The sequence below is a fragment of the Ranitomeya imitator genome, chromosome 2, assembly GCF_032444005.1.
Source record: "Ranitomeya imitator isolate aRanImi1 chromosome 2, aRanImi1.pri, whole genome shotgun sequence".
NCBI lineage: Eukaryota > Metazoa > Chordata > Amphibia > Anura > Dendrobatidae > Ranitomeya > Ranitomeya imitator.
In genome coordinates this window covers 265227109-265245920 of record NC_091283.1, presented here as the reverse complement: position 1 = coordinate 265245920, position 18812 = coordinate 265227109, and the positions used below count along the sequence as shown (strand labels likewise).

At 42.2% G+C, this 18812-nt stretch overlaps 1 protein-coding gene across 1 annotated transcript in view; it reads left to right on the top strand.

Moving 5' to 3' along the window:
• Nucleotides 1-13454, top strand: part of LOC138666378 (zinc finger protein 271-like) — a 75339-nt gene extending 61885 nt beyond the window's left edge. The window contains exon 4 of the mRNA XM_069754605.1: nt 11610-13454. Coding sequence (XP_069610706.1) covers nt 11610-13303 — 1694 coding nt within the window. The 3' untranslated portion in view covers nt 13304-13454. The remainder of the gene's footprint in view (nt 1-11609) is intronic.
• The last annotated feature ends 5358 nt before the right edge of the window (nt 13455-18812 follow it).

The window sequence follows — 18812 nt, the reverse complement described above, 5'->3', positions numbered from 1 at the left end:
AGACGAGCGGCTTCCTCAAGAGTCATTGGCCGCCTGTCCCGAAGCCATTCCTGTGTCTTGGGGGTTAGTCCATTAAAGAATCGTTCTAACAAGATGAGCTGGAGGACGTCCTCCTTAGTGGTTGCTTGGCTACCTTGTACCCACTGTAGCAGTGACCGCTGTAATTTACAGGCCCATTCAGCGTGCGTATCGGTTACTCGTTTTATAAGTCCATGGAACTTTTGTCGGTATGCCTCTGGTGTCAGCGCATACCGGGCCAAGATCACTTCTTTGATCCGCTCATAGTCCATACAGTCCTCATCAGGTACAGTGCGATAGGCGTCCGCTGCCCGTCCTGTCAGCTTGCTGGCTAGAATCTGAACCCATTCCTCCGGCTTCACTTGATGAAGGGCACACTGCCACTCAAAGTCCTGCAGAAAGCCATCAATGTCTTCCTCTGCCTCCCCCAACTGTCGGAAGGCATTATACTGGATCTTTTTGTGGCTTACTGTTGAAGGTACCTGGTCGGAGGCCAGAGCTCCCCCTGCTCGCTGACTCTCCTCTCTCCGCTCTGCCATCTCCATCTTGGCCAGCTCCATTTTGGTCCGCTCTGTCATCTCCATCTTGGCTAGCTGTATCCTGGTCCACTCGGCCATCTTTTACTTCAGATCAGTACGCACATCAGCCATCACCTCTCGTATGATCTCTACTGCAGGGTTTGGGCCATAGAACGCCAGTCTGTTCTTTACCTCCCTCTGGAATTCAGTCTCCTTCACGTTCACATTGGGGGGCGCTGCACTGTCATGTTCCATGATGGCTGCTATCAAATCCGCTTTTGTTTTGTTGCTGGCGATTAACCCTCGGGCTTCCACCAGATCTTTTAATGTAGTCCTCTTTAACTTCTGGTAGTTGTTTTCCATTCATTCCTTTCCTCCTGTAGAAGGGGTATCATATCCCGCTGTCTGCCACCAGGTTAATGGGGTCTACCAAGCTGGGGTACCTTTTTCAGTACCACCCCGTGTCTCCGGAGGTCCAATTTGCTTTGGCTGGAGTCTGAATGAAGGACGCTGGCTGGAATTCCTATATTACATGGGCGCATATAAAATCTCACTGCTTCTCCACATATTTCCAGTCTGACAACACTTTATTCACAGGACACAGAATATATCACACAGTTACAGAGGGCGGGCCAATGGAAAAGTGGCAGGCCAGACATACATTACAATAGCCGCAGGGGGCCGGAGCCTGCCAATATTTACTGTGGGAATTACAAAGGTGGGGGGGAGGACAGAAGGGGAATATCTTGTCCCCTCTGCCCAAATGCGCAACCTGTGGGCTGATGCATCTCACATGGAACCTATTATACATACATATAACTGCACAACATATTCTGGGTGCTGAGTGGTTCCGTAACAACCCCCTTTTGCCCTATTTAAAATAATACAATAAAAAATCAAATATACACATATTTGGTATTGCTACTTTCAGAATCACCCGATCTATTAATAAAAAAAAAGTTTAACCTGATGGATAAACGGCGTAGCGAGAAAAAAAAGTAAAAACGCCAGAATTACCATTTTTTTTTTGGTCGCCACGATATTGCATTGAAATGCAGTACCTGGCAATTAAAAGATCGTATCTGCACCAAAATGGTATCATTAAAAATGTCAGCTCAGTGCGCAAAAAATCAGCCCTCACCCAACCCATGATCACGAAAAATGGAGAATCTACGGGTATCGGAAAATGGCTCAATTTATTTATTTTTTTTAACAAAGTTTGGAATTTTTTTCACCACTTAGATAAAAGAGAACCTAGACATGTTTGGGGCCTATGAACTCTTAATGACCTGGAGAATCCTAGTGGCAGGTCAGTTTCAGCATTTAGTGAACCTAGCAAAAAAGAGAAACAAAAAACAAGTGTGGAATTGCACTTTTTTGCAATTTCACTGCACTTGGAATTTTTTTCCCATTTTCCAGTACACTATATGTTAAAATCAATGGTCTTATTCAAAAGTACAACAAAACCGTCAAAATAACAAAGCCATCACATGGCAATATTTATCAAAAAATAAAAAAAGTTATGGCTCTGAGAAGAAGGGGAGCAACAATGAAAATGCAAAACTAAAAATACCTCTGGTCGTTAACCCCTTCATGACCCAGCCTATTTTGACCTTAAAGACCTTGCCGTTTTTTGCAATTCTGACCAGTGTCCCTTTATGAGGTAATAACTCGGGAATGCTTCAACGGATCCTAGCGGTTCTGAGACTGTTTTTTCGTGACATATTGGGCTTCATGTTAGTGGTAAATTTAGGTCAATAAATTCTGCGTTTATTTGTGATAAAAACAGAAATTTGGCGAAAATTTAGAAAATTTCGCAATTTTCACATTTTGTATTTTTATTCTGTTAAACCAGAGAGTTATGTGACACAAAATAGTTAATAAATAACATTTCCCACATGTATACTTTACATCAGCACAATTTTGGAAACAAAATTTTTTTTTGCTAGGAAGTTATAAGGGTTAAAATTTGACCAGCGATTTCTCATTTTTACAACGAAATTTACAAAACCATTTTTTTTAGGGACCACCTCACATTTGAAGTCAGTTTGAGGGGTCTATATGGCTGAAAATACCCAAAAGTGACACCATTCTAAAAACTGCACCCCTCAAGGTGCTCAAAACCACATTCAAGAAGTTTATTAACCCTTCAGGTGCTTCACAGCAGCAGAAGCAACATGGAAGGAAAAAATGAACATTTAACTTTTTAGTCACAAAAATGATCTTTAAGGCTAGGTTCATATTGCATTAGGGCAATCCGTTTAGCGCTAAGCGCTAGCGGATTGCGCTAACGCAATGTCTTTTTCAGGGTCACGTTTAACGCCCCCACTCTCGCAGATCCCCGATCTGCGAGAGCAGGGACCGGACCTCGGGCGCGCCGCGGACGCTGCAAGCAGCGTCCGAGGCACGTCACAAAACACCGGCACATTGCTAGCGTGTGCCGAAAACGGCACGCGCTAGCGATGCGCATTCCCATTGCTGCCAATGGGCGCGCTAACGGACGCGTTGCACGACGAAATTAACTGTTCGTTAGCGCGGTCCCATTAACACAATGTGAACCTAGCCTTAGCAACAATTTTTTTTATTTTCCCAATAGTAAAAGGAGAAACTGAACCACGAAAGTTGTTGTACAATTTGTCCTGAGTACGCTGATACCCCATATGTGGGGGTAAACCAGTGTTTGGGCGCACGGCAGGGCTCGGAAGGGAAGGCACGCCATTTGGCTTTTTAAATGGAAAATTAGCTCCAATTGTTAGCGGACGCCATGTCACGTTTGGAGAGCCCCTGTGTGCCTAAACATTGGAGATCCCCCACAAATGACCACATTTTGGAAACTAGACCCCCAAAGGAACTAATCTAGATGTGTGGTGAGCACTTTGAACCCCCAAGTGCTTCACAGAAGTTTATAACGCAGTGCTGTGAAAATAATAAATACGTTTTCTTTCCTCAAAAATAATTTTTTAGCCCAGAATTCTTTATTTTCCCAAGGGTTACAGGAGAAATTGGACCGCAAAAGTTGTTGTCCAGTTTCTCCTGAGTACGCTGATACCCCATGTGTGGGGGTAAACCACTGTTTGGGCACACGTCGGGGCTCAGAAGGGAAGTAGTGACTTTTGAAATGCAGACGTTGATGGAATGCTCTGCGGGCGTCACATTGCGTTTGCAGAGCCCCTGGTGTGCCTAAATAGTAGAAACCCCCCAAAAGTGGCCCCATTTTGGAAACTAGACCCCCCAAGGAACTAATCTAGATATGTGGTGAGAACTTTGAACCCCCAAGTGCTTCACAGACGTTTACAACGCAGAGCCGTGAAAATAAAAAATCATTTTTCTTTCCTCAAAAATGATGTTTTAGCAAGCAATTTTTTATTTTCACAAGGGTAACAGGAGAAATTGGACCCCAGTAATTGTTGTGCAGTTTGTCCTGAGTATGCTGGTACCCCATATGTGGGGGTAAACCACTGTTTGGGCGCACGTCGGGGCTCGGAAGTGAGTGAGCACCATTTGACTTTTTGAATACAAGATTGGCTGGAATCAGTGGTGGCGCTATGTTGCGTTTGGAGACCTCTGATGTGCCTAAACAGTGGAAACCCCTCAATTCTAACTCCAACACTAACCCCAACACACCCCTAACCCTAATCCCAACTGTAGCCATAACCCTAAACACAACCCTAACCCCAACACACCCCTAACCACAACCCTAACCCCAAAACACCCCTAACCCTAATCCCAACTGTAGCCATAACCCTAATCACAACCCTAACCACAACCCTAATTCCAACCCTAACCATAAGGCTATGTGCCCACGTTGCGGATTCATGTGAGATTTTTCCGTACCATTTCTGAAAAATCCGCTGGTAAAAGGCACTGCGTTTTACCTGCGGATTTACCGTGGATTTCCAGTGTTTTTTGTGCAGATTTCACCTGCGGATTCCTATTGAGGAACAGGTGTAAAACGCTGCGGAATCCGCACAAAGAATTCACATGCTGCGGAAAAATACAACGCAGCGTTTCCGCGCTGTATTTTCCGCACCATGGGCACAGCGGATTTGGTTTTCCATAGAATTACATGGTACTGTAAACCTGATGGAACACTGCTGCGAATCCGCAGCGGCCAATCCGCTGCGGATCCGCAGCCAAATCCGCACCGTGTGCACATAGCCTAATTCTAAAGGTATGTGCACACGCTGCGGAAAACGCAGTTTCCCATGAGTTTACAGTTCAATGTAAACCTATGGGAAACAAAAATCGCTGTACACATGCTGCAGAAAAACTGCACGGAAACGCAGCGGTTTACATTCCGCAGCATGTCACTTTCTGCAGATTACGCAGCGGTTTTACAACTGCTCCAATAGAAAACCGCAGTTGTAAAACCGCAGTGAAATGCGCAGAAAAACCGCGGTAAATCCGCCATAAATCCGCAGCGGTTTAGCACTGCGGATTTATCAAATCCGCTGTGGAAAAATCCGCAGAGGACCAGAATACGTGTGCACATACCGAAACCCTAACCCTAGTTCTAACCCCAACCTTATTGGAAAAAAAAAATTCTGTATTTTATTATTGTCATTATCATTTACTATTTTTTTTATTTTGATCACTGTGATAGGTTATATGACAGTGATCAAAATGCACTTTGGAACGAATCTGCCGGCCGGCAGATTCGGTGGGCGCACTGCGCATGCGCCCGCCATTTTGGAAGATGGCGGCGCCCATGGAGAAGACGGAAGGACCCCGGGAGGATCGGTAAGTATGATGGGGTGGGGGGGGGGTGCAACGGGGGGTGGATCGGAGCATGGGGGTGTGGATCGGAGCATGGGGGGGTGGATTGGAGCACGGGGGGTGGATCGGAGCACGGGGGGTGGATCGGAGTGCAGGGGGAGCGGACAGGAGCTCGGGGGGTGGATCGGAGCACGGGGGTGGGATTGGAGCATGGGGGAGTGGACAAGAGCACGGGGGGAGCGGAGCACAGGACGGAGGGGAGCGGGGCAGTGTGCAGGACTGATCAGTGGCTTGGGGGGGTGGCGATCGGTGGGGGGGGGCAGACCAGTGTTTCCAGCCATGGCCGATGGTATTGCAGCATCGGCCATGGCTGGATTGTAATATTTCACCAGTTATAATAAGTGAAATATTACAAATCGCTCTGATTGGCAGTTTCACTTTCAACAGCCAATCAGAGCGATCGTAGCCACGGGGGGGTGAAGCCACCCCCTCTGGGCTGTACTACCACTCCCCCTGTCCCTGCAGATCGAGTGAAATTGGAGTTAACCCTTTCACCCGATCTGCAGGGACGCGATCTTTCCATGACGCCACATAGGCGTCACAGGTCGGATTGGCACCGACTTTCATGACGCCTACGTGGCGTCAAAGGTCGGGAAGGGGTTAAAGGGACTCTGTCACCAGAATTTGGAGGGAACAATTTTCAGCCATAGAGGAGGGGTTTTCGGGTGTTTGATTCACCCTTTCCTTACCCGCTGGCTGCAATATTGGATAGAAGTTCATTCTCTGGCCTCCGTAGTACATGCCTGCACAAGGCAATCTTGCCTTGCGCAGGCGTGTACTATGGAGGACAGAGAATGAACTTCAAAAGAAAAAGAAGGAGCAGCATCCATTCCAGGTGAAGAGTTTTCATGAAAACGCTTCACCTGGAATGGATGCTGCTCCTTTTTCTTTTGTAACTATTGGTCCAGCTGGATCCTGGGACTTTGGAGCATGCATCCTCCACCTGAGTGCTGTTGGTTGATTGCCTTATACAAGAGAATGAACTTCAATCCAATATTGCAGCCAGCATGCAGCCAGCGGGTAAGGAAAGGGTGAATCAAACACCCAAAAACCCCGCCCCTATGACTGAAAATTGTTCCCTCCAAATTCAGGTGACAGAGTCCCTTTAAGGTCTCCATTGCTTCTTCCAAATGCTTGAGATCTTAATTCATCACATGTCAGCTCTGCACTATTAACCCCTTAGTGAGGAGCCAAATTTTTGAAATCTGACCAGTGTCACTTTATGTGGTAATAACTCTGCAACGCTTCAACATATCCCAGTGATTTTGAGATTGTTTTTTCGTGAAACATTATACTTTATGGTAATGGTAAATTTATGTCAATATGTTTAGAAAAAATATCAAAAATTTGAGAAAAATGTTACAAAATTAGCAATTTTCAAAGTTTGAATGATTATCCCTTTAATCCAGATGGTCATAGCACAGCAAGCCATTAATAAATAACATTTCCCACATGTCGGCTTTACATCAGCACCATTTGTAAAATGTTCTTTTATTTTGTTAGCATTTTAGGAGGTTTAAAAATGTAGCAGCAATTTTTAATTTTTTCAAGGAAATTTACAACATTTATTTTTTTAGGGAACTATCCATGTTTGAATTGACTTTAGGGGTCTCATATATTGGGAAACCCCCAAACATGATACCATTTTAAAAACAGCACCCCCTGACATATTGAAAACTGCTGTCAGGTAGTTTATTAACCCTTTGGGCGCTTTACAGGAATTAATGCAAAGTGGTATGACAGAAATGAAAATGTGTATTTTTACCACCTAAATGTCGGTAACTTCTGAACAGGTTACAACAGCCGACAGACTCTAAGGCCGCTATTTGGTCGCGAATTGCCACGGCAAACATCAGGACCACACAATCATGATCTGAGGGCACCAATTGGGATAAAGAGGGAGCCCCCACACTCTGTTAACCATTTATAATGATGTAGTCACTACTGACAGCAGCATCTAAGGGGTTAAACAGATATGTACGGTGCCAACACTGATCATGACTGATACAGCAAGTTGTCAGCTATAGTGTCCAGCCAACAGCTGCTGGATTGTCACCTGTATGGGGAGGCTATTCTCTTATATCTCAGGTCAGTTAAAAGACGTATTGGCTGTCATTAAGGGGTTAAGCTATGTGCACACAAAGCACTTACGCGCATAGAATGCTCAAAAAATGCAATAGAATACTAAAGCAAGGTAATTCAATGACAATCCTGAAGTGTTGTGCACATGATCAGTAAGTTTTATTTTCTGCAGCATGTCGATTCATTTTGTGTTTCTAGAGTGTCTTTGACTCATTGAAACGCAGGTATAAAAAGGTTTGCGGATTTGCTGGCAAAAACGCTGCAAATTGTCAAAGGGAAATGAAGTCAGAAGGAGGAAGAGTGTGTGGGCGGAGAACATGTGCGCGCGTGTGTGTCTGTCTGTGTGTGTACTCATGTGTACCCAGGCGTCGTTTGATAGGACTACTACTCCCATCCGGCTATGCTTTTTGACAGGAGGTAATTGAGCCCGCAGTGTATCACTGAGCCCCCATGAGAGATCACTGGAGTTCATCAGCTGATAAGCTCCAGTGCTCTCACTTACGGCATTGCTGTGTGGGAAAGATGAACTCCAGTGAACTCACGGCAGCGCAGTGATACACAGCGGGAGCGATTTTCTCCTGTCCGTATATATTGCCGGATAGAGCAGTCACATTTCCCGAGGTGAATTTTGATTCCGTAAAGGAGTCTATGTGATTATTTCAAATAAAAGACTTTATTCTGGGTGTCTGTGTTTTATGCAATATCACTATGGTTAGTAATGGAGAGGTGTCTTATAGACACCTCTCCATTACTATTCCCATAGTCCTATTTTAGCTGCGGCTAAAGTCACTCCAACATTATATCAAAACACATTCTCGTCAACGGGTGTAGGGGAGCCTTGACAGCACTCCCACCATAGCGCACAGATCCTGGAGTATCCACCAACTGCATTTGCAGGTAACTCGCCCTTCTTTGTGCTTTGTATTTTCCCACTTGGCAGCAGTTAGGCAATATAGTGTTCTCACTTCCCAGGTATATTAGTAGGTAATGCTGCACTTCTGGGCACTTCTGCCTCTGCATTGCTATAAGTGGCAAACACAGCACCTTTACACAATACACCATATATATACACCTCTGTGCGCTGAATACTATCAGATATATTTCTTTGATCTATAAAGTACTAGTGAGACTAAGGCCTGCATTACTTTAGCTTACTATATTGTTTGGTATTGTGCTTCACAGGTCTCCCCTGGTATTTGGAGGTTTCCGCTCCCCCATTTTCTGTCTTTATAATTGTTCAAAAAATCTTTAAAAAAAATTTTTTTTCATAAATAAACATATTGTTTTTATTCATATTTTCCTTTCACTTAATTTCTTTTGTGGCACCTACCATATTAGAATGTGTTTTGACCTCTCCATTACTACCCTGAGGACTTGATGTCACCTGATAATACAAAGGTGACATTAACCCCACAAATATGAACCCCACTTGCCACTGCTACAGGACAAGTGGGAAAAGTTTTTTTCTGGGGTTCCACTGTAAACTAGCCAGTAAAGTCTAGGCTATTGGCTCCTTCCTAGAATATTAACATCAGCTGTCAGCTTTCCCCCTGCTGGTTGTGGAAATTATGTGGGAGACCACACAATTTTTTTAAAAACTTTTTGAAAAATAAACAGTTATTACATTTCACGCAGATTTCTGACAATTGTTTTTTGTTACAGCATATGTAGGTTAATTATGTTAATGCTTCTACATAGGCTGGTGTGTGTGTGTGTCTTTATTTAATATTAATAACGGTATTTGGCTGAAGAGGTTGAACAAGGAAATTACATCATAATAATTTTTTTTATATATCTTTATCTCTTTGGATTTACAAACACGCATGCAAAAATGCATTAAAAACGCGCTTATTGTCAGCTGCGTTTTTCTGCCAAGAGATGCAGAAACCTTGCAGAAATTTCTGCATGCAAATACACAACGTGTGCACACAGCCTTATAAATAGTTCCATTTAATTTCAACAAGAAATATACTTCTAATGTGATAGAAAAGATTGACCTTTACAATAGTTTATATTGCTATAAGACACTGAAACTCATACTTTAATTACCCATAAGAGGTTTTACCATTAGTTACTCATTTTTTTATACTTAAGACTGTTCAGCTTGATTATTTCAGTAGATGTGTTATATAGTTACAGTTTTGAACATCATCCTTTAACTTCTTTAACCCCTTTACATCTGGACTTAGACCCAGACCCCTAGGCTTGGGCCACATTGATACTTGCTTTTCTGTAGTATGAGATGGATAGAAGAATAGTCAGGTAGTCTGGCTACAACCGTGAGGGAAGAGAAAATACAAAATCAAAAGACACAAGAGTAGTCAGTAAACAGGCCGGGGTCACAACAGGAAACAAATATACAACCTGGGAGCTGAGTACACAGTACTGAACCAGAGGAGAACAAACCTGTATCTCGCAGCTTCTGGCAATATGTTTCAAGCTTTAGTGGGGTGTGGTGCTTTCCAGTTGGCTGATGTAGGGAGAAGATTACTCTAGCTGGACATCATGCACATCCAAACTGCCAGAATGGATGGAACCCCTGCCAGAATGGACGGTATCACAGGTTGCAGGCAACTTAAACTTGGTGGCTCGACAGTCTGCGCCCCCCAGAGCTTCTGGTTCTGATGTCTCCTCCATTACTAGTGCCGCCTACAGAATAAATAAGCAGATGTCATAGGAGCAGATCCCTGAGATGATGGGACACAGCATTTGTAGAAACACTAATATGACAAAATGTCAGAAAACCAGAGCAGTATAAATCCCCATAAAGTGACTCCATTTTGAATAGTATAACCCTCAGTGAATTAATCTATAGGAGTAGTGACAATTTTGACTCCACGGTGTTATGATCTGGTGGCCTAGGAGCAGCATGAGACGGACTCTGGAGAAGGTGGTCCCTGTACTGACCGCAAACCCTGAACCTAGCAGTGCAACTAGAAGTAGCCGTGGGGGCTACCTAACACTCCCTAGACCCCTCGACACAGCCTAAGAACTAACTACCCCTAAAGACAGAAACAGGAAACCTATCTTGCCTCAGAGAAAATCCCCAAAGGATAGATAGCCCCCCACAAATATTGACGGTGAGAGGAGAGGGAAATAACATACGCAGACATGAAATCAGAATTTAGCATAGGAGGCCATACTAGCTAAAAAGAAAGAATAGAACAGAGTACTATGCGGTCAGTATAAAAACGCTAGAAAATATCCACCACAGAAAATACAAATCACCACATCTGAGTAAAGACATGGAGGGTATATCTGCATCTCCAGAGACACAGCTTGGCTGCAAAAAATCCTTCACCGACAAAGCTGGAGAAGACAAAACATGAAAATGCACAGAACTATAAGGTCCACAGCAGGTGGACAGCAAAAACAAAGCCTGGACTTATCTTTGTAGAAAAGCACAGCAAACAGGAGAGACCAGAAGGGAAGTGAATCCTCCAAAAACAATGGACAACTGGCATTGACTAAAGGATCAAGCAGGACTAAATAGCTGATTTCAAATTGCAAAAAGTGAACACACCTGATAGATGCTGCAATCCACAGACAGCCGCACTACCACTCATAACCACCGGAGGGAGCCCAAGAGCAGAATTCACAACACCACGGCCACTTTCTTGTAATTAGCGCACAGTGGATGTTGAAGAGTAAAAATTGAAAATATACCATTTTATTACCCAACACATAGTGCCCAGATTGTGCTCCAGAAGACACACCATAAATTAAGTGGGTTCTACTCGCTATAGTAATGCGAAATACATGGATGCTAAATGTGGTTTGGGCACACTGCAAGACTCAGATGTAAGGGGGAAATTTGACTTTGAGAGAGCGGATTTTGCTAGATTGGTTTATGGAAGCCATGTTGCATTTCAAGCCACTAATAATGTAGAAACCTCTGTTTTTCCATTGACAGATGATTAACCTGAGGGGCGATTTGTTTTTTTGTAAGACTTTTCATTGGTATTATTTTTGTCTACATAACATTGTTTGGCTTTTTATTCTACATTTGGGAGGCAGAATGAACAAACAGTTGAACACCATGCTCCACTGAACCATGCCATGAGGTTTTCTATTAGACTGTGAACTGTCATTTTGTTGGTGAATAATTTACATTTTTTACATAACTTTTTAGTTACACTTTAAGTAGAAATGTTCAAAAATATTAAGTTTGAGGATATTTCATTGAAAAATAATAATTGTTTTTATTCTTGGCAGATTACTGTACCAGGAGATCAGAGGGACAGCTGACATCTTCAATTTTTAAATCAGATGATCTTGAGATCACGCAGGGTACAATTAAAGTGAATGTCATTACAGCAGATGTACCACCATCCCTTCACAGCAAAGATCTGTCATCTGATCCTTTGAAACAGGTCTTGTCTTCAGATTCATTACCAACTACTAAGGAAAATCAAAGTCACAAAATAAGCATTAAAAAACGAATTGCTTCTAAATCAAAGAAGCCGTTTTCACCTTCAGAATATGGAAATAGCTTTCCCCTTGAAAAAATTTTTCTTAAACCTCAAATAATTCACACAGCAGAGAACAGATTTTCTTGTTCAAGATGTGTGAAATGTTTTAACCAGAAATCAGATTTTGTTATACACCAGAGAACTCACACAGGGGAGAAGCATTTTTCATGTTCAGAATGTGGGAAATGTTTTAACAAAAAATCACATCTTGTTATACACCAAAGAACTCACACACGGGAGAAGCCTTTTTCCTGTTCAGAATGTGGGAAAAGTTTTAACAAGAAATCAGATTTGCTTAAGCATTGGAAAATTCACACAGGGCAGAAGCCTTTTTCCTGTTCAGAATGTGAGAAATGTTTTGATCATAAATCAGATTTGCTTAAGCACCAAAGAACTCACACAAGGGAGAAGCCCTTTTCCTGTTCAGAATGTGGAAAATGTTTTAACAAGAAATCATCTCTTTTTAGACACCAAAGAACTCACACAGGGGAGAAGCCCTTTTCCTGTTCAGAATGTGGGAAATGTTTTCACGAGAAATCATCTCTTGTTATACACCAAAGAAATCACACAGGGGTGAAGCCTTTTTCCTGTTCAGAATGTGGGAAATATTTTAAACAGAAAGGGCAGCTTGATCACCACCAGAGAACTCACACACGGGAGAAGCCCTTTTCCTGTTCAGAATGTGGGAAATGTTTTAACAGGAAATCATCTCTTGTTATACACCAAAGAACTCACACAGGGGAGAAGCCTTTTTCCTGTTCAGAATGTGGGAAATATTTTAAACAGAAAGGGCATCTTGATTACCACCAGAGAACCCACACAGGGGAGAAGCCTTTTTCATATTCAGAATGTGGGAAATGTTTTAATCTTAAATCAGATTTGCTTAAGCACCAAAGAACTCAAACAGGGGAGAAGCCTTTTTCCTGTTCAGAATGTGGGAAATGTTTTAACAAAAAATCACAACTTGTTATACACCAAAGAACTCACACAGGGGAGAAGCCTTTTTCCTGTTCAGAATGTGGGAAATGTTTTAACCAGAAATCAGGTTTGCTTGAGCACCAGATAATTCACACAGGGGAGAAGCCTTTTCCATGTTCAGAATGTGGGAAATGTTTTAACCAGAAAGGGCATCTTGATCACCACCAGAGAACCCACACAGGGGAGAAGCCTTTTTCATGTTCAGAATGTGGGAAATGTTTTACCCGTAAAGAGCATCTTGATCACCACCAGAGAACCCACACAGAGGAGAAGCCTTTTTCATGTTCAGAATGTGGGAAGTGTTTTACTCGTAAAGAGCATCTTGATCACCACCAGAGAATTCACACAGGGGAGAAGCCTTTTTCATGTTTAGAATGTGGGAAATGTTTTAACCAGAAATCGGTTCTTGACAACCACCAGAGAACCCACACAAGGGAGAAGCCTTTTTCATGTTCTTAATGTGGGAGATGTTTTAAATGAAAATGGTATTTTCTTAATGGAATTGTCACCATGTTTGGCCTTGTTAAAATGAAAAAAATTATATCCATGGTATCATTATATGTTATTGTTATACATAAAATGCAATAAAGTTGTTATCTTCTTCCAAGGATTCGATTTATTTTTTTTCATTCAAACTAATACAACCCCTCTCCCCCGATAACACTCCAGATAAATCTGTATTCATACTATTATTTTTTTATGTTTTGTATACATTAGAATATCTGCCATTCAGTTATCATAATGAGTTTGCATGTGTACTCGCCTTTCTTAGATCATTTAACTTGGATTGATGATACTACAAGTGTTCATGAAGCCAGAAATTGCCATATGATATCTCTCAGGAGTACTCCAGATGGTAGGCCTGGAACATTCAACCAGGATCCCCAGATGTCAAATTTCCAACCAAATAATATTGTTTTGCTTATTTATTAACTCATTAACTGTCGGTGGTTGAGCGTCTGGCCAATGTTGTGCAATAAGTTTGCGAGCTTGATAGAATGTTCGCGAAAGACCTACAGCCATCGGGGATTCAAAACTTCCGTAATAAACCTCACATCTCTTCCTATTCTAATGTAGCTGCCAGGGGATGGTCTCCCATTTGAGACTGTGAGAGTTTCTGATAGACGTTTGAAATTAAGCCGGTCGTGTATTTTGCTGCTGCTATTGAGTCTAGTAGATATTTTTTCAGTATATCCGGTGCTGCAGCGCTAAACTGAGTTAGATATGCATGCCTAAGTTGTAGATATATATTGAAAGAAGAGACTGTGAGGCAATCCAAACTCTTTTTGTAGTTTGTTAAAGCTTTTAAGTGTTCCATTTCCAATTAACTGATCTAAAGTCTGAATTCCCCTTGATTCCCAACCTCTGAAACCAGTAAATTTTTCAAAGTCCACCAGTCGCTGATTTTGCCATAATGTGGTAAAATTAGAGTATTCCCTTATCCCCAACAGTCTCTCCGTCCCACATGTTGTACATCATTGCTAAGGTCAGTCTCAACAACTTCACTGTATTGAAGGGAGGATGGATGGGTCATGGATTGCGAGATTTTGGCCAACAACCTCCTTCTTTCAGTAGGAGCATTGAAGATGGGTCGTGGCTGGGTCTTCCAGCATGGCGATGACCCAAAAGACACAGCAAGAGCAGCTAAGGAGTGGCTTCGTAAGAAGCATTTCAAGGTTCTGGAGTGGCTTAGCCAGTCTCCAGACCTGAAACCAATAGAAAATCTTTGGAGAGCACTGAATATCAATGTTACACAGCGACAGCCCCGAAACCTGAAAGATTTGGAGCAGATCTGTGTGGAGGAATGGGTCAAAATCCCTGCTGCAGTGTGCAAACTTGGTCAAGGACTACAGGAAATGTCTGACCTCTTTAATTTCAAACAAAGGTTTCTGTACCAAATATTCAAAAAGTAATTCACTCCCCTAATTCATTTTATTTTTTATTCATTAATCTATTATGTGCCAGTAAATGCATCCATACTCTTATTATAGTAATATATACCTTTATCATGCAGATAGCATCCCTTGTGTCTGCCACTTCTTGTGGGTTTTTCTTTGCATCGCGAACAATTTTCCAGACATTTGTCACAGGTCAGAGGTGAAGATGATAGCTTTATTAGCCATTCAAACCCATTTGTGTCAACTTCTGTGCATGTTATCAGGCCACAATCACCAGGGGATGTGAACTTTTGATCAGGGTCATTTGGATGGTTTGGGTTGTTATTATGATTTAAAAAGAGAAAACACAGTAGTTTGACAATAAATGGCTTCACCTAACCACTAACTGAGTGGAGAAAAAGTTTTGGTATTATCATTCATATTCTCTGAAAAAAGGTCAAGAAGCAAAACTTCGGCCAGGGTATGTAAACTTTTGAGCACAACTGTATAACAATGTATTTTTATGGTGCCTGTATACTGAGGTGAAAAAAAACATTTTTTTTTATGGTGCCTTTATACTGAGGTGAAGAAAAATATATTTTTTGTTCCTATAAAAGTATTAAAAATAATAAGCGATTACAAAAATGCTTTTTTTCGTTAGACCTCCCACATCTTGAACCCGTGGCCTCAACATTACTGACAGGTACTTTCAGCTGCTGAGCCACAAGCTCTGGTGAAGGCACTGGCAGAATTCTGTGTACTTGATCTATATTCCAGGCTCTGACTACAGGCAGAAATATACTGATAGAAATACACTGCTGTGTACAATGGATGTTTGTGTCCTAGAGGAGAACAAGAGATTTTTTCACCCTAGAAAAATTACTAAAAAATAATAATGAAAATCACTTAATAATGAAAAAATAATATAATTTATAATTTTTTTTCAATAATAAGCATCACAAATTAGTAAATAACCTGGACATATTTGTGTCAATATAATCGTAACTACCCGCACAACACAGCGATCAGATTATTTACAGGAATCAGTAAATTATGGGGAAAAAAAGGCATAATTGATATTTTTCTCTATTAAACTATAATAATAATAATAATAATTTTTATTTATATAGCGCCAACATATTCCGCAGCGCTTTACAAATTATAGAGGGGACTTGTACAGACAATAGACATTACAGCATGACAGAAATACAGTTCAAAACAGATACCAGGAGGAATGAGGGCCCTGCTCGCAAGCTTACAGACTATGAGGAAAAGGGGAGACAGGAGAGGTGGATGGTGACAATTGCTTTCGTTGTTCGGACCGGCCATAGTGTAAGGCTCGGGTGTTCATGTAAAGCTGCATGAACCAGTTAACTGCCTAAGTATGTAGCAGTACAGACACAGAGGGCTATTAACTGCATAAAGTGAATGAAACTCATAAAATACTGTAATAAAACTGTAATGTTGAGGCAGTGTTCACACATAGTGTAAATGCCAAGTTCTTTCTCCTGCTTTTTTTCTGTATGTGTCCGCACCAGATTTTTTTCCCCCATATTTGATGCGTTTTTGGGGCAGATATTTAGCCGTGTTTAACACTTTAATAGTACATAAAAGCTTTGATTCTGCGCTTAAAAATGTAACATCGTTTTTTTCTCTTCATACATTTTTTCACTTCATATGTTTTTTCAGAAGAAGCTTATAGAGAAAAAATGCATCAAACCCAAGAGTTCAGTAGCGTCTTCAGACCACAGAGCGGAGATTTCATGGAATCACGTCCACTCTGCTGTGAAATTTAGACCTTGTTCTCATGTACAGTAAATGCTGCGGATTTTCTACTGCTTTTTTTTCATAAAAATTCTGCTGTTTAACTGTCCAAGCAAAGTGGATGAGATTCCATGAGGACTGCGCCGCTATTAGGATCCAGCAATACATTATGTAACAGTCAGTATTTCTCTATAGGTCGTCCCTCCGCCTGTTACAGCTGTTCTTCCTTCCCCCTTTCTTTCCTTGCCTTTCTCGTTCCTTTTCTTCTCCGGTCTCTTAAATGTTTTATATATAAGGTATTATAGATGTCCCGTAACCCCTTCCCCTGCCTATCTTGTACAGACCAATCTTTTTCATTTTCCTTCTATCATTTTCATTTTTCCCTTTTCCCCATTCTCCTTAATAAACCATATTTTCCCTACCCCTTCTCATCCTTAACCCTTTGTACCCTGTATTTTGCCTATATCTTTCATCGCTTTATATTTCTCATTTTGCTGTTATTTGGTTCCTGTTTGTGTTTATATTATTGTGTATTTATAATCCGTCTCCTCTTTTTTCTTTACCCAATTTATGTAAAAAATCCTTACTTTAACTACTTTAACATAGAAAGCGCCCGCTGTGCCCCAAGGACGTGGCTGGTCTGTGCGGTTTTGTTGCTTTTTTTCTCGTCTTCTATGTGGAGCCTAATAAAAATGCAGGTAAAAAAAACGGCAGAAACTTTATTAATTGCAGAATCAAAGATTTTCTGTACTATAAAAAGCATTAAAAATGCAGCTTCACATCTGCACCAAAAACGCATCAAATAAAGGGGAGAAGATTGTTATTGTGGAGTTTGGTGCGGATCCTGCAGAAAGCAAAAAACGCAGTATTTCTGCACCGTGTGAACACGGCCGTACAGACACAACAAAGCCGGATGTCGTATAGTGACGCTACATAAAGATGAGAAAGTTCTGGAGGCTCCGACTGAATGGAGGATCAAACAGTAATCCCCAGGCCCCACACACGTTGGACCAGAGACTCCTGAATCCACCTGCTCCTCTCTAGTCCCAAGTGTCCCGGATACAGCGAACAGTCCCAGATTTGGGTCTACACCCTGCCGTCTCAGGCGTCTGCTGTATTTCCCTCTCTACCAGCGCCCCTCTGACAACGACTCCTGCCGGGGGAGAAAGAAGTGTCCATGTTCAGTTGTAGAAAGCGAGCAGAAAAGAAGGCTGAAATAGCAGACAGTACGGGATTTTGGTAAGTAAGGAGGTGAGGTCAGGTCCAGATAGGTAGATCTGCGTGTCATCAGCGTAGAGATGGTAATGCATACCGTGGGATTCTATGAGCTGTCCCAGGCCGAAAGTGTAGATGGAGAAGAGTAGGGGTCCTAGAACAGAGCCTTGAGGAGCACCGACTGACAAGGGGCAAAGTGAGGAGGTGGTGTGGGGGAGGGAAACACCGAATGTTCGGTCTGTCAGATATGACGAGATCCAGGAAAGGGCCAAGTCTGTGATGCCAAGAGATGAGAGAATTTGTAGCAAAAGGGAGTGGTCCACAGTGTCAAAAGCAGAAGACAGGTCCAGGAGAAGGAGGACAGAGTAGTGTTGCTTGCTCCTGGCAGTTAGTAGGTCATTGGTGACTTTAGTTAGGGCAGTTTCAGTTGAGTGATGGGAACGGAAGCCTGATTGTAACCGATCAAAGAGGGAGCAGGAGGAGAGGTGGGAGGACAGTTCAAGATGGACATGTTGCTCCAGCAATTTGGAGGCATAAGGGAGAAGAGATATCGGGCGATAGCTAGACACAGAGGATGGGTCGAGGGAGGGATTTTTGAGGATGGGTGTGTTGTGAATTCCGTTCTTGGGCTCCCTCCGGTGGTTGTAAGTGGCACTTTTGTGAGTTCTGCTCTTGGGTTCCCTCCGGTGGTTTTAAGTGGAATGGCTGCTCCTTGGATTTAGCAGTCAGCAGCTGCTTCCACTTATTGTCTTTTCTGCTCGGCTATTTAGCCTGGCTCTTCCGTACAGCTTGTGCCACTTGTCAATGGTTCCTGGTTGGATTCACATCTCTGCTTGGATTTCCCTGATATCCTGATCAGTTCAGCAAAGATAAGTCCCTGCTTTGCTCTTTTTTGTCCACATGTTGTGGACTTCATTGTTCGGTACATTCTATGTTTTTGTATAGCTTGTCAGTATGGATTAATTCAGTTAAGCTGGAAGCTCTGGGAAGCAGATTTACCCTCCACACCTTTAGTCAGGTGTGGAGATTTTTGTAAACTCTGTGGTGGATTTTTCTAGTTTTTAATACTGACCGCACAGTATTCCGTCCTGTCCTATCTATCTAGCTAGACT